The sequence below is a fragment of the Amblyomma mixtum genome, chromosome 9, assembly GCF_055824585.1.
Source record: "Amblyomma mixtum isolate Tamu chromosome 9, ASM5582458v1, whole genome shotgun sequence".
Taxonomy (NCBI): Eukaryota; Metazoa; Arthropoda; class Arachnida; order Ixodida; family Ixodidae; genus Amblyomma; species Amblyomma mixtum.
This window is the reverse complement of record NC_143020.1, coordinates 19317204-19337368: the sequence shown is the minus strand read 5'-3', so window position 1 is coordinate 19337368 and position 20165 is coordinate 19317204. Positions and strand designations below refer to the sequence as shown.

The following is a 20165-nucleotide window of genomic DNA, read 5'->3' as shown; positions in this document are numbered from 1 at the left end:
GGCTACGCTACCACATTTATTTTGCTGCGTGGCGCATCCTGCAGGCTCATATTATTACGCCATTGCCCCGACAAACGTTTTCGTTCCCTCCTTAGCCCCGCCGTTCTACTTTTACAGGGACGCCAACAGCGTGGCCCCAACCTGCGCGTGGCTATTCTTCACATACACCGCAAACAAGAATCAACCATAATGGGAGTTTATATGGATGGTGTCGCCATTTAAACTTCATATGTTAAATAATTTACTCCGCCAATATGAATAAAAATATTGGAGACAATTGCGGTGGGCCTTCCCAGGTTGCTCTTCGCGAGCGATCAATAATTAATTTAACTGCTACCTGCCCCGGTGGTCTGTTTTGCGCACAGTCCGGTGGGCAGGTTGTGATGACGGCGCAAGGTCACGTGACCTGGGCGGCTCACCTACCTCCTAGGTTGTTCTGTGGGGACCACATGTCAGGTCCACGCTCTTGATTCTTCGCTCACAACGCCAAACGCAGGATTTTGGTTTGGTTTATTGGGGTATAAAGTCCCAAAGTGATTCAGACTATGAGAGACGCCTTAGTGAAGGGCTTCGGAAAGTTCGACCACTTGGGGTTCTTTAACGTGCATTGACCTCGTATACTGGCCTCTAAAATTTCGCCTCCATCGAAATTCAGCCACCACGGCCGGGATCGAACCCGCGTCTTTGGGGTCAGCAGCCGAGCACCTCGCGCAAAGGCAGTGTCTCATCCAATGAAGTCTCGACTGAAGAGCGACTATTGCTAGTTGAAAACGGGGCCGTCAAAGCTATCACGTTAAAATGAGAAAACTGTGCATTTAACTTTCTTCTAGAAATGGCGGGAGGAGAATGGAGGATTGCCTTCTTACATCACCGCGGTGGCTCAGTAGTTACGGCGCTCGGCTGCTGACCCGAAAGACGCGGGTTCGATCCCGGTCGCGGCGGCCGATTTTCGATGGAGGCAAAATTCTAGAGGCCCGTGTACTGTGCGATGTCAGTGCACGTTAAAGAACCCATGGTGATCGAAATTTCTGGAGCCCTTCACTACGACATCCCTCATAGCCTGAGTCCCTTTGAGACGTTAAACCCCAATAAACCAAACTAATTGACATCTTAAAATGGGCGTTGTTAGTCTCAGCGTTCCCCTAATGCCGCTGTTGTCCAATTTCAGTGCACCTTAGTCGTCCCCAGGTGGTAGAAATTATTCCGGACCCCCCCCCACACACACACACACACCACAGCACCTCTTTCTTCCTTTCTTCTTTCACTCCCTCCTTTATCTCTGCCCTTGCGGCGAAGTTCGGGCGTCCACCGAGATATGCGGGACAGTTAATGCGTGATTTCCTTTTCTCAAAAGTAGATTTTCAAAACACCATCTTTTTGCCGGGCGCACTACCACCTATACTCCGTTTCATACACAGCAGGCAACACGGCCAAAGCCAGCGAGCCTGTTCGCGCAGGCCAAGTCCGCGCCGAAAAGCAAGTCCGCCCTACAACCAAAGTGAACACAAGCATATTTGTGTTGCGACTTATCTTAAGTGCCGTGAATTGCAATCATCTGGAATTCGATTTACCTCTTGCCACATCGCCGTCCTCCAACTCATCGAAACTTCGAGAAGTAAGAATCACAGGCGGCCTGATACGCGGCTAGAAGGGCGAATCACCCTTACTCCATCAGCGCAGAAAAAATAGTTCACACTCAATGAAGATTATAGCGAGATGCTCCGAGCACTGAGCGCATCACAGCGTCAACCGTAGTGTTCAGTGCTACCACTTCGTTTTATACTCATCTTTGTTTTCGTCCAAACACTCAACGAGGCTTCCTGATGGACGAATGATCCGTGGCGGAGTATTATGGTTTCGCGGACGCACTATTTCCACAGCGTTGTGTGCAACCGCCCGATAAGGTGAGTGACCTCCACGTCGTTATCGTCGTCGCTGGCTGGCCCTTCGTTTCTGCTGCTTCAAAGGCAGATATCTATCATGATGCAAGAGGTTGGATTATCGCAGTTTTGCGCAATAGTAAGCCTCACACTTCTGAAGCCTCCAGCGCATTCCCATGATGTACCCCATCTCCCGCTGCGCCGCCAACCCGCAAGAGCTCCCGTTTAGGCCGCATTTTAACTTTTGGGTGGGTTACGCAATATTTTCAGTCGATTGTAGCGTGGTGCATCGATATGGAACTGCAATGGGTCAGTTTCAACGCGGAGTTCTTGATAGAGCTTGTGCGACTGCTTTGTTTCTCAGTTCTGAATGAAGCACACACGGCAGAGTATTGCCTCCGGTAGAGCCTTCATTTTTCAACTCCGCTGGTTTTCGTCAACTATTCTGTCACCATGAAAGCTGCAGTGAAATCCCGTTTTATGCTTCGAACTCTTCATAAAGCTTAATTGTTAGGTTGCATGCTTCGTCTACGATAACAGGCTTGTGCTTGCAAAGCACAAGCATGCGACAAGCTACGGCTTCTGCCGCCTCCATATCCGCTGCCGCCGCGCTTGCAGACTGTTAAACCAACCAGCGACGTAGGGCCACGTGTGAGCAGCACAGTCGCCCGATCTAGTTCGCTGGCTGCCCGTGCTGCTTGCCGACTGTTTCCATCGCTGGCACTGTTGAAAGACAACGCATAAACATAACGCACAAACATATTTGTAGTCCACTTCTATAGGGAGAACGTTCACTCCCATACATCGTAAAATACTCATCTCCTGAGGGATTAAATTGATGCTCCATAGTGATGGCATATAAAAGCCCCCACACGGGCGTGTTCTAAAGGACAAGACATTTACTTCTATTTGGGCTCTCGTGTGTACCTAAAAACAGGGCATTCAACTGTGCTGTGAGCTGTTCTGAACACTGCAACGTCCCGAAAATATACTTCGGAAACTCTCAGCCGATCCACAGTGGATCATTTGAATGCGTTAGCAGCCACACGTTCGATATACATCCGAGATTGACACAACTATGTTAGCTATATCCGATGTAGTACATTTGGTTCGTCATATCCGAGGTCAACACACTAATTTTTTGTTAAATACGAAGTTCAGAAGTGAAACTTCGTTAATCCGATGCGGCATACTCAAGTTCGTCATTTCCAAGGTAACACACGAAAGTAATATATTCTCTCATAGCCTGGTGGATAGGTTCCCACCTGCCACAGGCTACTGACGGAGGTCGCCATTTCCAGTTCAACAGACCTTTCCAATGAGAACGCACTGGAATTAACGTTGAAATATTGCTTTCTCAAGGGTAGGGTAGTGTGCCGTGTGCCCTTATACCAGCAAGGTGGCTTCCCAGAAAGACTTCGGCAACACGCAAAACAATGCGATAGCCTTAATTAGGAGTTATTGTACATTTTACTTTTATGTTGATCACCTTCCCATTGCTTTTTTGAATTCCGATTTCACTGTCGCTTGTTCCTTTCGCCTTAAAGCGGGCTTTGGTGAGAGGAGGTTGGGTGGGTGGAAAGTGGAGGCCTTTGGAGGGTGAATACATGTAGATGTAGGATGGACACTTTTCTGGCGGATGATAGGTGGAGCTTCTCGAGGGTGGCATTGGTTGAATGGCAGTGGTGGGTGGTGTGCAAGAGCCGATTGATGGAAGATTTTTTTTCAGACACAAAGACGTATGGGCGAAAGATGACTATAATGTTAATGCAGTAAAATGATGCCTGACATGCTTATCTGGTCTCCACTCTGCCATATTTTTTCTTACAGCAACAGCTGTTAAGGGCACGTTTTCCGGTTCTGCAGCGTCTGCATAACACCCCGCCACTGTCGACTGTTGAGAATGCATATCGATCATGCATGCCAATGCACCACACAAACGTCACTGCAGCACGCCATGGTAATGCGTCATGCCAAGGGACCTGAACACAGTGATGTCAAGCGTAGTATTCAGAAATGATTATTTTAGTCACCACAGTATAGCTGCCATTCAATGTTGCTTACCGTCGAGACTTTTTGTATCAGCGTCAAATGAAACTCGATCACAAAGATATTAGCTGCTGGAGGTGAAATACAGGCGTGGCCTATTAACACCATTAACCAACCGCTCTAGTATTCTGCCTCCCTATATATTAGGATACAACTCAAGAACGAAGCGACTTTTCCTCGTCAAAGGACCCTCTGATGGCGTCGGCTGATTCTCATGACCCCGTTAGCGTGACAGTGCATAGAGAGGCAGATGAAAGGAGATAGCCCCCAAGATCAGTGGTCAGGGACAGTCCCCTCTATGCATTGGCACACCGCTCCCCGTATTGTCACGCTAGAAGGGTCACGAGATCGGCCGACGCCATTGGCCGGTGGTGGAGGTGAAAACTTTCATTCAACAATGAGAGACATGGGCTCCTCTAAACTAGGTGTCATTCTTAGTCCGGGACGTCATTGGTCAAAGCCGCTGTTGGAGCCCGTTGGACCAGAGCTCGTTGTTCCTCTAGTCCGGAGCTGCTGAGCAGGGTCACATCCCAGAGAACTCTGGAATGGGGTCCTTTGACAGGGGAAAAGCTGCTTCGTTTTTGAGTTGTATCCGACTACAGAGTAATATCTTCAAGCGTTTCAAAGCACAATTCATTTGACGCTGAACTTCTTGCCTTTGAAAAGTGTATTAAGCCGGCTAAGTTTTGGGGGTATGAGCCTTGGCTTTCCTTTGCTACTTCGTTCCCCTTCGACAACGAAGGGTTGAAAGTGATCGCAGCTGCACCCAGGGTGCAGCTGTGGCAGCTGCAAAGAACCCACACGCCAGGTGCGCTCGAAGAATGACTGAAACAAGCTAGGGGAGGCCATGAGCGCTTTATTCTTCGTCTGGGCGACCAGCCGCGCGTCCAGTACAAGCGCAACACTCCTGCACGTTAAAGAAAACAAAAAAAAGGAACAAAACGGGGCAAACTTTCGGGGAACTGCCACTGGCTTGCGTCACTCAAGAGGTTAGGACTGACCAAATAAAACCTAGTGTCCAGCATCCGTCAACGCTAGAACTTTTTTACAGGTGTAGGCACATCAAAACTTCAGTCGATATCAGTCGACGTGATACATCACGTGAAATTCGCCTAGGCTCAGTGCCCAGCTTGAAATTCAATTTATTCTTCCGCACTGTTTCAGCAGTCAAAAGACTTGTGGCGCCACAAGTGAGCACCAGATCCCATGAGGCATACAAAAACTGTATCTCTTTGCTGACTTGTCGTCACCACACCTTCTGGAGCAGTTTAGCACAAGAGCTTCATTGAATTAAACTGACAAAGCAGTGGTTATAATGCACTTTTTGTATGCCTGACGTGACCTCGTACATATGTGACTGCCTCACGTGACCTAGTACGCACATGACATCACAACCATAGTCTTTAAACAAACAGAAATTGAAACGACAGAGCAAAAAAAAGACAAATTATTGAGCTTTGATGAATTCCACGTGGTGATTGTGTTCAATAATAATATGCGCATTATTACAGAGCAAAAAAACGCTCCAAAAAATTCGGTGAGTCCACTTCATCATGGAAGGACGTGCACAACACACGTGTCCCAGAAAACTATCAGAACGAGTGCAGCAAGCCGGTCGCAGTGTCCCGAGTACACTCTCCGCCAGCACTGCGCGGACACACTCATGAACCAACAGCGTCTGTCTGCGACACGTCGAATGATAGTTCAGGAAAAAAAAAACTTTGCGATTGATATGCTTGCTCGTTTTGTGATTTCCATGAGGACATCGAGGGCGTGCGCCCAGGCCAGAGGCTGCGTGGAGCCTGCGAGCGCGGTCATTTGCGAGCGGTATACACATTCGCTGGTGGCGGTTCGGCGTCACGGCCAATGAACACACAGTACAAGGCACTAGACAAACACTGTGGTTGGGGAATTGTGGGGAGGAGGGGAAGAAAACTTAACGCAGGCTGAAATAATGCACACTTTCCCGACGGAAACATTACAGGGAACACACAACCAACCGGCAGCGGCGGCGCCAACTTTGATTGCACAAAAGCGTGGGGCACGCCGAGAGCAAATTGCACTGGGTCACCCGACCACTTCAACAAGACAATGCTGGCGTCACACGGCACATAGTGTGCATACAATACGTGCGACAAACAACTGTGCAAAAGGAAGATTAATGGCTAGAGCTTTCGAGGGCTCACCTTCCCCACACCTGCTACTGCAACCATACTCGCATACTGAAGTTTTTCATGGTTCCCCAGTACAGACACCATTTTTATGCCAATCCGGGAGCCGATCGAGGCAGAAACGAGACTAAGGACAGGTATGAAGTTAGGTGATGGGCATACAGTAAGCCCTTTCTTCTTCTGCTGCAAAGAGCTTCTCCAGTTCTATTCAGAAATTACTGTAATTGTTGCAAGCTATGCATCGTTTTGCAGCTAACACTTCCTCGTCCATCAAAGCTTATTCAGTTCTCGTACTGTGCAGTGGAAAAGAAAGTGCTTTAAACTATTAGGATGTTAAGAATTATGATCTCATGCAGCTTGCAGTCGAGCTAACAGTGGATAACATTTCACTACTGCCACAAACTAACAAAGCTTGCATGGTTATCCTCAGTGTGGTAGCCACATTTGTAGGCCAAACCAGGTTTTTGTGAGTGGAAGTAAAACCGAGCAGACATGCTGCACTGATAAGGGTATTATAGATGGCGCATTGCGCATACTCATGGTTGTACAACCGTGGATGTTCAGTGAAACAACCGGATTGGGTTTGCAGGCTCAGTCAAAAAGTGTTTACCCAAAAATTCCAGACTCCTGAGAGGTCAACATGCTGTGCGTGAAAAGACAGTGCCAAGAACTTTATAAAAACGAAAGAAAACCTTTCTTTTAAAACAAACTACAGTATTGAGGAAAGGCGAAAATTCTTTGATACAACAATATGCCAGCTTGGCTCAACAACTCGCTTTGAATGCTCTGCACGATACCCGTGGTCCTGGAACCTTTGTACCCCAGAGCAACGGACAAAACTCAAACCAGAGACTCCTGTGCTGACAGGTCACAGTGGTAATCCAGCATTTGTGAAAGGAATTTTTTTGCGTTGTGACATTAAGCGAACATACAAAGACAAGAGCATCACAAGTGATCAAGCATAAACAAGCACATCCTGTCGGCTCTCGGTACACCACATTTCGAGCAGTGCTGGTCACAACAAACTTCTGATTAATAGGCGCTTGCCATTTAGATGGCTGAAGATATTTCTTTGCTGGGAAAGGCTGCAGCAACTCGTGGCTAAAACCATGATGATGACGTCCTACCTTTCCTGGCTACAACACAGTGCGACACACCAGATCGGGCGAGCCAAAGGGTCCCTCCAGTCAATCTGGTCACCTAGCTGAAACTGCAGCCAATGCTGTTTCAGACCTTCACCCACTCCCTCTCTACACAACCCTTGGCGAACGCCGGCGTAGGAGATGCTGGTCGCGGCAGCTGGCATGGCCTGAAAGAGCCCGGGTGCACAGTCCCACACACCGAGGACTCCGTTTAACATGACACATACATTTTCACACACCGAGGAACAACAACAAAGACGAAAACAAAAAGAAAAAAAAACTGCACCACTCCCAGTGCAGGGCAATATAACTATAGGAAGACAGGTTTGCAGCTAGGTCTAGGATGCTCCTAAACTTGCTCGACTAGTTTCTTAATAAATACCGCTTGGGATAGAACTCTACGTGCCTGAGCCCTACGAAGGCCGGCCATTTTGACGAGGCCCATGCCATGAGAGAAAACAAGTGCAAACGCGAACTACAGACACAAGAAGATTGTTTGGTGAAGGGAAGAAGAATCATTTGTACATTGTTTTAGGGGGGGGGGGGGGGGTGGGCTGGAGGCAGACGCGATATATCTCAGCATCTGGTGTCTGCCTCCATCAGGTAAGCCGCCGTACGCGACGTGCGTGGCTTCGGCAAAAAGACGTCTCTTTGGAGGAGTGACAGCGCGGAAGGGTCTTCTTCAAGCGCAGCTCCTGGCACCAGCGACCACTCATACACTCAACAGGACACAACAAACCACCGAACAGGCACGCACAAAAACGCCAGTGCAGGATATGCAGGCAAGCAACGCATTCAGCATTGTCCATGAAACAGTCTCAACACAGGGTGTCCCGTAGACTCCCTTTGCGGGGTGTCCCGTAGACTCCCTTTGCGGGGTGTCCCGTAGACTCCCTTTGCGGGGTGTCCCGTAGACTCCCTTTGCGGGGTGTCCCGTAGACTCCCTTTGCGGGGTGTCCCGTAGACTCCCTTTGCGGAGTGTCCCGTAGATTTGTTTTGTCACCCACAGTGCGGGCTTTCGCATGTGGAGAAAAAAAGAAACCGATACTGGAACAGCAGCATCCAGAGGTGCTAATGGCAGGCAAGCGACTCACTAAGATGGGCTAGAGAAGTAACACTAACTCCGAGAGACTTCACTGCAAAACAGACAGCCAGAGGGAGCCCATGGAAAACACTTTTACTGCAATTTCTCACCTAGCAGCTATTCCATGCAGTTTAACATAGCACCGGCTTTGCATTTTTGTTACTGTCATGGTCAAGGCAGCTGCCCCACATTCCTCCGTTGTTTTATAATGTTAAGTAATGAACATGTCTGTCGTGCACTCACATTTGACAGCTTTGCCAGAGCTAAACATGTGGACAAAGAATTGTGGCTAACTGTAGATGCGAAAATGTCTCACGCTTTTTCCCTGGCTGTCTATCTGCCTAAAGCTTTCAAGCATGCTGAATCGCTTCACCTATATTCCACAGAAACTTGCAGAGATGAGAAGCACGTTAGAAGTCGTATGCTTGCCACTCACAACTACTCGCACATGCTGTTTTGATGAATCTAAGCCCACTGCTCTGTATTATAACCACAGCTGTGTTCTCTGTTTTCCACACTGACAATTAAGCCATGACAGCACAGAATACAAACGGCTGTACTGTCCTCAGCAAGTGCTAATCCCTGAAAAAGTCTGTTCATCACTGTGAAGGACATACAGGCACATATGCATGACTAAAGGCGTGGCCCTTCAGTGATTCTAAGTTTGCCTTTCTTATTCTTTGCACAAAATGAGCTGTAAAACCTTTTGTAATTAAAAACTAGGGTGCACCATGCAGGATGCAGTACGTCAGTTCGTATTCTTGACTGCCACGGCAAGGTGATTTTGCTGGCCAGCAAGGGCCTACCATATCAGCAACATCAGAGCGACACATGCCAGCCGAGATATGTGGTTGAGGTGAACACGGACAATCGATCGATGCACACCAGGGAGCACACCACGCGGACAGAGAGGCCGTGGCACCAATCGGCGACCGCAGAACGCTCACACCAGCGCAGCGAAGCCTGCCAGCGCCCAGGCCAGCAGCGCGGCAGCGGCCGCAAGCAGCAGTCCGGTCTTGTCGTCGCCGAGGCGCGCCGCCGCGGCCGTTAGGCTTAGCGCGGGCCGCGGACCAGGCCGCCGTCACGAGACTGGGATGAGACTGGCCGAGCGGCGTGCATACGGCGTCTGGCGCCGGGCAGCCTCGCGCGACGCCGAAGACACCGTCGCCGACACCACACTGGCCTCGCCCAGCACGGCTTCGAGGCTGCCGCAGCTGTAGCGGTTCCGGGGCCTTGCCAATGCCGCGTGCGCCGTTGACGAAGAGGCGCCGGGAAACTCGTCGAGGCTCGAGGCTCTGCGCAGCCAACCCAACATCACGGGGCATGACTGCGCACGTGGCAGAGCGGCGCGGGATGACAGGGACAGGCCGGGGCACTCCGCACCGGCTGTGGCCAGCGACGACGAAGACGAGGATGTGGACGAGCATGTCGAAGAGGAAGAAGAGGAGGTGGAGGAGGAACATGATGGCGGCCGCAGCGGGGCACCCCAGAGTGAACCGGACGAGGCACTGGTGATGCCGGAGTCGTGTGACCCTTCTAGTTCGACAGACCTACCCCAGGGGCTCTCTGTGGGGAAGGCAGAGAAAAAGGAAGAGTCAAGCACAAATGCATTTGAGCACTTCGAACTGAATTGTACAGACTTAATCACTCAGAGAGAGCAATGTTTCCCTCAGCTAAACTGCTAAGCTGTTCGCACCAAAAATTGAGCTCTAAAGTGGCATTTGGTGGTCAGTTTTGTTTTTGCTACATACTGGACAAGTACTCAAGCGATTCAACGAGAATCACAAGTCTAGAAACTGGTATAGCAAACTAAGAGGACAAATAAACACATGGAACAAGCATTTCTAATGCCCTTTTTCCACCTCTGAGTGTGTTATACCATTTTCTACAACCACCTAGCGCACCCACAAGTTTTATAAAGAGTGCACACCGTTGTGGCAATGCCGGACCACAACTGACACTTTTGCAAAAGCTCTACCAGCAGCGCCTTCTCTCGTCAGTGGCAGAATGATGACAGCAAACGGTCGAGACGCGACACAATGAGCGATGAGAAATGTGTGTGCGTGCGTCTGTGTGTATTCGTGTGTGCGTGTGTGCGAGCACGTGTTCCAATGTGCTGTGAGGCAGATGTCAGGCACAGCCAAGGTCCATGGAAGGCAGAGCAAAACTGCACAATGTGAGTTAAATGGTGCATAGCGTATGCATCTGGTGGGTAGGACAACACACAAAAGACTGACAAGTGCGTGGTATGGCGGCATGCGCATGCGTGCCACCCCCTAATGCAAGAATATTAAGGCGAAAGCCTTTAATGCCTCAGCGCTGTTGACAGAAGGCTGTCAGCAGAGGTGTCACGCTTTTCGGTTGGTCGAAATGGTTATGACGTCGGAGTCCGCAGATTCGAAGTAACGAGGTCGCCCACGGATGCCTGATGCCCCCTTTTGGAGCATACGGCAATGAACAAAGTAGTTGCTGTCCACTCCAACAGGGGGCGTAAGGCGTCCGTGGGAGACCACATTGCATGCCTGATTACTGCAAGCAAAGCCATGGATACAACACCAAACTCACCGAAGCAGAGAGAGAGTGGTGCTAAAGAAGCAGTCAAAGTCGGCAGTCAAAGTGTGCAGTTGTAATGTGTAGTCAAAGTGTGTATGTAGTCAAATAAAGCACTAGTACAGCACAAACAGTCTCGCAGTCAATGCCAAACAGTGCGCCACGAAAGGCCTTGCAGCACTTTGAAGAGCCAAAAGTGCAAACTGATTTTTGTACTCCCGAGTCTAGCTAGCTAGCACTAAAGGCCCGTTCACACTTGCCCAAAAATCCGGCGAGCGAAGCGGATTTGGCCGCTTTTGATGCTGAGCGGCGCTGAAAGCAGCGCGGCGAGGACGATCAGGCTGGACCCATTTCTGCCGCGCGGCGACAAACATGGCGGCGCCCTTCGAAGCCGGACCCCCCGCTTCGGATTGAATTCTCGTTGTTGCTGCCTTTTTCAGTGCGCCCACTGGCCACAAATGTGGCACAGGTCTTTCGCTTCCTCTCACCTCGCCTCCAAGAAAACGTAAAAGTGATAAATTTGCTTTCTTTCTTTATTCAGAGTGACGATTCCGCCACTTCTAGGCTTAACAGCAAAGTCGGTTTGTTGACAGTAATTGTTCCCGCCCTGACAACCAGATGGCACCACTACATGCTAAGTTTATTTTTGCGTCTGTGCTAGCATACGCTGAACTAAAAGTGAGAATGTGCCTGCGTTTAACGTACGTAAGCATGCATACGCTTATGGTACGTAGACAGCGTAAATTTATGCTCTTTTCTCACTACATCTGTGTATGCCGCTAGCAGCGACGTGGTGTGGAAAAGCGAGAAACAGCAGCGGCGCGGCGGATCCGCCTCGCCCGCACGTGAACAAGTGAGAACAGGTCCTTGTTTTTGCGGCGAGCGAAGCGGATTCGCTCGCCGGATTTTTGGGCAAGTGTGAACGGCCCTTAAGACAGATGGCGCCACAGTAACTGGCATGGGCCAGAGTACAAGTTGAGCACGAACCCTTACAACTGTGTTTTAACAATCTCCAAACTTCACCGATTCCCGCCCGCTCGTATTACTCTCCCAGTAAGACACATGTGCAACACCTCCTCGATACGGGAAGACTTTCCACTCACCAGGGGGCCCACAGCTGTCGGCAGGTGGAGAGGAGGCAAAATCCTGCAGCAGGTGGCTCTCGGAGGGGCTCAAGGGACTCAATGGCAGAGGGGGCGCCACGGGACACTCTGCACCTATGCTGGCAGCTGCCTCCAGCTCAGCCATGTCCTCTAGCGTCAGAGACCTACGCACACACACACACACATGCCGGTCACAAACAATTTCCTCCATCCTCCTCTGGGTTCAGGAGAAATTACCGAAGTAACGGAATATAAATATCTTGGTGTTACATTAACAAACAACTTAAGCTGGAACACTCACATTTCTAACACTTGCTCGTCTGCCTTACGAAAACTTTGCTTGTTGCGCCATAAACTAAAAGATTCACCACTTCAGGTTAAGAGACTAGCATATGAAACCTATATAAGGACCATGGGCGTCCGGAGGGGGGGGCAAGGGGGGGCGGCTGCACCCCCCTGGAAAATCACTCACTCGAACCGTGAGTGATGGCCGCACGCCAGGGGCGGTGGTGCGCTCAGTCAAAAGGGTAAAAGCAGCCCCGCATGGTCACATCTGCGAAATGCCGCGTCCGGGCGTGCGTTGTTCCGCCGTTTTCAAACCACGCCATCGTTAGCTCTACTGAAGGGCGACCTGTTCCAGACATACAGCGGCACCGGCGAGCATGTGTTTCGAGCCGCCTTGAGATGGGTGTCTGTTTCTTTGATCTCTAGAGAGATAGCGACACGGAGGCAGACAGTGCACGGGGCATCTTGTTTTCGCCTATCGTTACGCCGGTCACCGATGAATTCTTAAGGAGGGAAGGTAAAATCAGCCGTGTCCACCCCCGCTTTGTCGGGCTGCTCAGGGGCAAGCGGGCGATGAGTTGGCGCCGCCGCCGCTCGCTGTCTCCTCCGATCCACGGGTAGCGCAGTTCGGTAGAAGCGCCGCTTTCAGAATCTCCGGCAAAGGGGATTAGCTGCTTTTGTTCACGGCGACGCAGTCTCCCGAGGCGCCCCCACACCAGCGTTCTTTGCGTCTTCTGCGAAAACCAGCGCCTTTGGTCGACTCAACGCAGCCCGATGGCGCCTGCCTGGCTCGCCTGTCACCTCTGGCTGGGCCTCAAATCACAACAGCGCCCATGTACTGTGCGTGTCAGTGCATGGTAAAGAGACCCAGGTGGTCGACATTACCCGGAACTCTGTACTACTCCATCCCTCATAGCCTGAGTCGTTTTGGGGCTCTGAACCCCATAAAAACACAAAAACAAATTTTCCGACTGGAGTGGCGAGTGTCCCTTCCCCTCGGAAGTTGCGCGGCGTTCCTTTCACCCCCAAAGTGCGCATTCGGGGATACTGCGGCAAGTAAGCCCTTGCACGTGTGCGCGCCTCTGTGTTTGTGCTTGGGTGTTTTTAGTGGCCGGTTGTCAGCGAAGCTGAGAACAACCAAGACAGCGGACGAGAAAACGACGAGCGGAGAGCAGTGTGTGTGCGGTTGCTCGACTGTGCGGATGCGCAAGCAAGATGGAGTGAGGTGTATGAAGCTGCGAGCGTGCATTTATCTTGTAAATAAGTTTTCGTTGTATATATAGTCATCTTTTGTTTTCAACGTACGCGTTCAACAGTTTTTCCAATCAATGTGTATGATGAGTGTGCACCGAGAGCGTGTAATGAAGCACAGAAGTGAATTTATCACACGTGTAATTACGCAATTCGCCCAGAAAAATCCGAGGCGCCTACAGTTGCTGTTCAAGGAAGACTGACTGAGTGACTGTAGTTGCGTGTTTGTGAACATATTGTGCTGTGTGCTGGTCATCAATCCGGGTGAGTCGAGAACCCGTATGCAGCAAGTCTGAGCACTCTTCTCCACGAAGTGATATAGCATCTTTTTGCATTTTTATTAATTTTAGTTGTTTCTTCGTTGATAAACTCCAATGTACCTCTCCTAGCCGCGCTTTAATTTGCTGTTTGTAATTTTTCTTTCATGTGTACATTTTGTTTAATTTTTATTTATATATAAATAAATAAATTTACTCCGCAAATAGCGCCTTTCTGCTACGAACATACCCCCCCCCCCCCCCCCCCCGGGGCACCAACGGGGCCCCCCCCTGCAAAAAATTCTGCGGACGCCCTTGATAAGGACTAAATTGAATATGCGTGCATTGTATGGGACCCGTATACTCTCACTAACATAAAAGCACTTGAGCGGATCCAAAGGAAAGCTGTGCGATTCATGTTTTCGCAATACAATAGAACTGCTTCCGTCTCTGCATTAATGCAGTCGAATTCCATACCAACCCTTCAGTCCCGGCGAAAGTTTCTTCGGTTGAAATTCTTATTTTTGTTATTTAACCATAAACTTGGAATTAATTCTTCGCCGTATCTTAATCTCCAGAACACCAGACAAACCCGACACTCCCACCCCTTTCTCTGACCCCGTACTTTGCAAAGACTAACTTATTTCAGCACTCTTTCTTTCCACAAACCATCAGTGACTGGAACAGCTTACCAGCTTCGTGTGTACGGTCTCTTGACCTGATAAGTGACCATTGTTAGTTTGTTTTGTTAGTTTCTTTTTCTTTGCCATGTCATTTCGCTCTGCTCGTTTTCTGCTTGCACTTTGGTATTATTGCTCAATTTGTGTTCTGTTCTGTACCCACTCCTGCTTGGGCCTCACGGCCTGCAGTATGCCGTAAATAAATAAATAAATAAATAAAATCATTTCATTTCAGAACAGACCACAAGAAGCCACGCCACCAGCAAACAATCTCAGCTGAAGAAGCGAGAACAGTTCTCCTACAAAGTGAGCAAGAGAGTTTTTGCGGCATCAGCTGCTAATGCCCCAAACTTTCCTTGGCAGAAAGTTTTAAATAAAAAAAAACGAGAACAAAGAATTCGCGTGGCAGGAGACATCAAACTAATGCTTCAGAATGCACCTCACATCATATTCAGCAGAACAGTTAGAAAGCCAAGTTGGTGGTACACTGTCCGGGAATATGGCGAAAAACGAGAACAGAAAACTGGGCAAGTTGGAACGGATTCATCTTAAAGCAGCGCGATACACAGGACGAGAGAAAGAAACAAGAGACGACACGAGCGCAATCTAACAACTGAGTTTTATTCCTAGAAGGGTAAGTTATATACGCACCAAACACAACGATAAAACACAGACACATCGTTATCGTTGTGTTTGGTGCGTATATAACTAACCCTTCTAGGAATAAAACTCAGTTGTTAGATTGCGCTCGTGTCGTCTCTTGTTTCTTTCTCTCGTCCTGTGTATCGCACTGCTTTAAGATGAATGGCGAAAAACATGGACGAAAAGGAGACACAAGGAACGTCCATAGGAAACATATCCGATATATGGCAAGTGCGGGAAAATATTCAACATGTCTCCAGCCAAAAAAAAAACTTCATCTGTGAATCAACGCTCGTCCCGTGTTTCTCTCTCTTTCGTCCATGTGTTTCAACATGTCCAGCAACATCGTATCAAAACTAAGGTATTCGTGTACTGTGATTTTTTAAACTTTTTTTTGCAAGCTGTTCAAGATAGCTAAAACAACCTTCGCCAGAAGACTTAAAAGCCGTTAGGAGAAGCCAGCTTTTTAATGAAGTTCAGGCAAAGTCTGCGGCATGCAAGTGCAAAGATGAACGCAGCTATTATATGGAAAAAAGAAAGCAGTGCGGTTCATTCGGAAAGACAGCAATGAAAAAGTGAAGTGGACTAAGCCAACGAAAGAAGGTCAAAACAGGTACACCCGACCAACTGGCTCGGGTGTTGCATCGCTAAATGCACCTTGTAAAAGGTTCTTTTCAGCTACACCGCTGGCATATCCATAATCTGACGCGCGAGATGGCATTTCGTGGTTCCTTTTTGTTCATATAATGTCTGAGTGCAGTACTTGCGTGTTTAGATCAAAGTTATCAGAAATATTCATCGTCTGCCACCACGAAGAGCCCAAACAAGCGGCATACGCAGCAATGGTTCTGGTCCATATGACCTCCTCCTCTGGGTAAACTACCACTCCCAGGTGAGGACCCAGGTGCCGGCTGACTTCAATTACGGAGTTTGCCCGGTTGGAGTGCAGGACCAAAACGAACCCCCTTTCCGAAAGGTCTGCACGTGTAGAACGCCGCCGCCGCCTCGGGGAGACGAACGTTATCTTCCCCATTTGCCGTGACCGTGCCGGGGAACAAAGGGCCTCGTTTCCTGTTGCTCTTAGGCGTGCCAAGTACCGTGACAAGCTGGCGGGCATCATCTCCGACCCTCGCGAACGTCTCCAAGCACGAGGAACCACTTTCGGCATTTTCGTGACCTCGTGTCCGGCCTCGAGCGGCGGGTGACATTTGATGATCAACAGATGTCGGTGACCCGCAGAAACCTTCGGCAGGCTGGGGGCCATCACCTACCACAGTCGACGCTACCTTGACGGCGACCTTCTTTCCCTCAGACTCAACATGTGACGGGGGCGTGGCCCCAAGTGCAGTGGTGTGTTTGTGCGCACAAGTTTGTTCTGTTTGTGATCTGGGCCCCTCCCACCCCGGCGTGGGCGTCCTCAACCTAGGGAATTTAGGGAAGGAGAACAATATAAAAGTCAACAACGAATGCGGCAGATCAGCCCCATTTTGAGCCTCACTAAAGCCTCACTTAGCCCCATAGAGCCTCATTTGAGCCTCACTTCAACTTCACTTCAGTCTTACTTATATTTACCATGATGTAAAAATGTAAATAAACCCTCTTGTAATCTTCCTCCCATCAACCAACTCTTTCGCTCAGCAGCACTCCTGTCCTGGTGGTGGTGGGAACAGGTGTCGTAGCTTGACCGCGGTTCCGTCAAGCAGCAGCGAGCAGCAGCAGCGAGCTAGCTACGACCCCGAACCCCCCCCCCCCCCCATAGCCAACAACACGCACCTGTAGGCACTGTCGTGGCTGCGGGTGTCCCTCCGCGGCTCAAAGGAGCCCGCCTTGTGCCGCCTCCGCAGGACCACCTCCTCTTCCTCCGGTTCCGCCTGCCGCTCTTCCGCGAGCCGACAGTCCATGGCCGTTGCGCTCAGCGACGTGGCAGGGGGTATCAGCTCCTCCTCGGGGTGCGGTCGCAGCAGCGGCCAGCTCTGCAGGTTACAGCTGCGGCTGCGCTGCACTTCCGGCCGCTTGGCCCCGCCACTGGCCGAGCCACGCAGGTCCAGACTCAGCCGGCACAGAGACCACCTGCGGGCAATGACGGCACAGGGCTGACGGTTTGGAACAAGACTGCTGGCATTTCCAGCGGTAAATAAACAAGCACAGAAAGATGCAGGTGACATAAATGCTGGACTTCGAACTGAATATAGCAGACATGATGTAAAAAAGCGCACAGGGAACACAAGGGACGGAAAGTAAACGACGCAGACAAGTGTTTACTTTCCGTTTTACTTTCATTTACTTTCCGTCCCTTGTGTTCCCTGTGCGCTTTTTTACATCATGAACGTTATCCAACTTGCCCAACATTCCGCTTTGCTTAATGAATATAGCAGAACCACAGTGTTAGAGCTGTATCTTACCGGTACTCACCTATGGGGCAGAAACATGGAGGCTAACAAAGAGGGTTCAGCTTAAGTTAAGGAAAACGCAGTGAGCTATGGAAAGAGAATGATAGGCGTAAGGTTAAGAGATCAAAAGAGGGCAGAGTGGGTGAGGGAACAAACGCGGGTTGATCACATCCTAGTCGAAATCAAGAGGAAAAAATGGGCTTGGGCAGAGCATGTGATGCGAAGGCAAGATAACCGCTGGTGCTTAAGGGTAACGGAGTGGATTCCAAGAGAAAGCAAACGTAGCAGGGGACGGCGGAAAGTTAGGTGGGCGGATGAGACTAAGAAGTTTGCGGGGATACAGTGGCCGCAAGTGGTGAAGGTCAGGGTTAATTGGAGAGACATGGCAGAGGCCTTTGCCCTGCAGTGGGCGTAGTCAGTCTGATGACGATGATAATGACAATGTCAGGTTCCAGGCTGTCACTTTTTCCTGGTTGCTGCACTGTTGGGAGCGAATACCATTGCAGCTCCTATAGAAAACCATGTGATACACGTGAATGTCACCTCGCGCTATAGTTCCGATTCCCATGTGAGGACTTTCGTTTCCTGTGTTTAGTGGGCACAACACCGTTGGCTCTTTTCTGCCATGATCAGCGGCTTCTGGTGCGCCACGCCCACACAGAAGCCACATACAGAGTTCACAGGCGCCAGGAATTTCGCTGCGGCTGGTCGTTGGTGCAATTCAATCGCCACTTAGATGCGAGTGCTAACTAGCACAGGCAAAAAAAATAAACAGAGCTTTCATTTCATTTATTTTTCCCTTAAAGGCAAGAGGGCATTACATAAAAGGGGAGCAAACTCAAGATTTGTACCAACGAAGACAAGAACACTACAGAGAAAAAAAAAATAACAGTAAAAAGGGATAAGAATGTACAGTCGCGGGTAAAAAAGATTAGCACACATGACGGAACACCAGAGCGCCGGAATGACAACGCGTGGCGCTGGGGGTGGCGAAGAGGCTGATAACGAGAGTGCCGGGCCGTTCCCATTCTACAGTTTTAGGGGGGTTCAGCGGACGGCCACGGACAGCAAAATTACTGGCTAAAAGCAGTGCTATCATCTATTGTTCCCGCGAGTTTCTTTTGACAAACCATCGCGGACATAAAAAAACAGTAACAAAAAGAAACCATCTTTGCTCATGATAACCGAGCCAAAATAAATGCTGCAAGCATAGTCACGTAGGGTCGGCACTTCAACGCTCGGGCGGTGCACGCTTGATAAAGCCTACTTCCTGCCGTCCCCCCCCTAGGCTGCAAACATAGAAACGGCCCGTTAGGCAGGTCTGCGTACCGCAGCGCCGCGTGGTGAGATATACAAAATTCTAATCGCCAGTGATCTGTGCTAATATTTTTTGCTCACGACTGTACAGCAGGTAAGTGGCGCCAAAAAGGTTATACAATATATAAGAAGTAAAAAAAAAAAATTGAACACATGAGTAAACAAAGGCTAAGGAATGAAAAAAAGCGAGGACACTTGTCTGTATCAGGCACAACATATAATTGAAAAGATTGCTCTCAAGAAAAATGGTCCTTTAGTATTTCACGGAATGATTTGCGATTACTGCATGATACAGTGGTGTTTGGCAGGGCATTCCATAGAGCTATTGCGTGCGGGAAAAAAGAACTGAGTGCTAACGTGCGACAGTTGATGCGAGCAATGCTATGATTATGGTTCAAACGGTTAGACGTCCTATGGGGCGGTTCTAGTTTTGCGTGGCGTGAGCGCGGATGATGATAGAAATGATGCAGAAGACAGAGGCGAGATATGATGCGGCGTGACATGAGCGATGGAATGGAGACGGACTGTTTCAGTGCTGTGATGCTGATTTTTATTGAATAGGAAGATGTTATAAAGCGGATGCATGGTTCTGTACGGCTTCGAGGTCGGCGGCGAGATAAGCTTGAGATGGATGCCAAATGGATGAAGCATATTCTAATTTCGGGCGAATGAATGTCATGTATGCTAGTTTTTTTATTTCAGGGGATGCGGCCTTCAAGTTACGTCGTAAGTAACCTAGTATGCGTGAGGCTTCTGTGCAAATGTTTTGAATGTGGGTTACCCATGATAGTGATGGTGTAAGGTGGAGGCCGAAATATTTGTAGGATAATGCGGGGTCGACAAGAAGTTAGCCAAGGCTGTACTGATGTGGATTCATAGTGCGTTTTCTCGTGAAAGACATAGATTTGCACTTGGTAATGTTTAAGGAAAGGAGGGACTTATTACACCATGAGGCGAGTGTGTTAAGATGGTTTGAAGTAAAGATGAATCATTGGTCGCCTCAATAACCCTGTATATGACGCAATCATCTGCAAAAAGCCGTAGATTAGAGTTTATGTTACAAGGGAGATCATTAATGTCAATGAGGAACGGAAGTGGTGACAGTCCGGCGCCTTGAGGGACCCCTGATGTTACGCTGGTGAAGGGTGAGTGGCTACCGTTTGCGGAAGTGAACTGATTGCGTCCTGAAAGAAAATTTTCAATCCAGCGGATAAGGTTGGCGGGAATTCCTAGCAATGAAAGCTTTTGAAGTAAGCAGTTATGGGGGACGCGATCGAATGCTTTAGAGTAATCGAGGAATATGGCATCTACTTGAGGGTCCATGGATTCGAGTAAGTCATGTATGAACTCGGCAAGCTGTGTTT

The 20165-nt window shown here is 49.4% G+C and overlaps 1 protein-coding gene, 1 long non-coding RNA gene and 1 pseudogene across 4 annotated transcripts in view; 2 read left to right on the top strand and 1 right to left on the bottom strand.

The window, feature by feature from the left end:
- Positions 1-702: 702 nt before the first annotated feature.
- LOC149328435 (U4 spliceosomal RNA) lies at positions 703-833 on the top strand (annotated as a pseudogene).
- Positions 834-1712: 879 nt separating this feature from the next.
- On the top strand, positions 1713-16826 carry LOC149328434 (uncharacterized). The gene is made up of 3 exons (XR_016285805.1): positions 1713-2019; positions 14688-14758; positions 16179-16826. It is a non-coding gene; the product is annotated as an uncharacterized LOC149328434 (long non-coding RNA).
- LOC149328433 (uncharacterized) overlaps positions 4766-20165 on the bottom strand; it is a 98511-nt gene continuing 83111 nt past the window's right edge. For all 3 annotated transcript variants that reach the window (XM_089561986.1, XM_089561987.1, XM_089561988.1), the window contains exons 8-10: positions 16868-17164; positions 11980-12143; positions 4766-9892 (exon numbers count right to left, since the gene is read on the bottom strand). In XM_089561986.1, the coding sequence (XP_089418112.1) occupies positions 9408-9892; positions 11980-12143; positions 16868-17164 (946 nt within the window). In that variant the 3' untranslated portion in view covers positions 4766-9407. The remainder of the gene's footprint in view (positions 9893-11979; positions 12144-16867; positions 17165-20165) is intronic.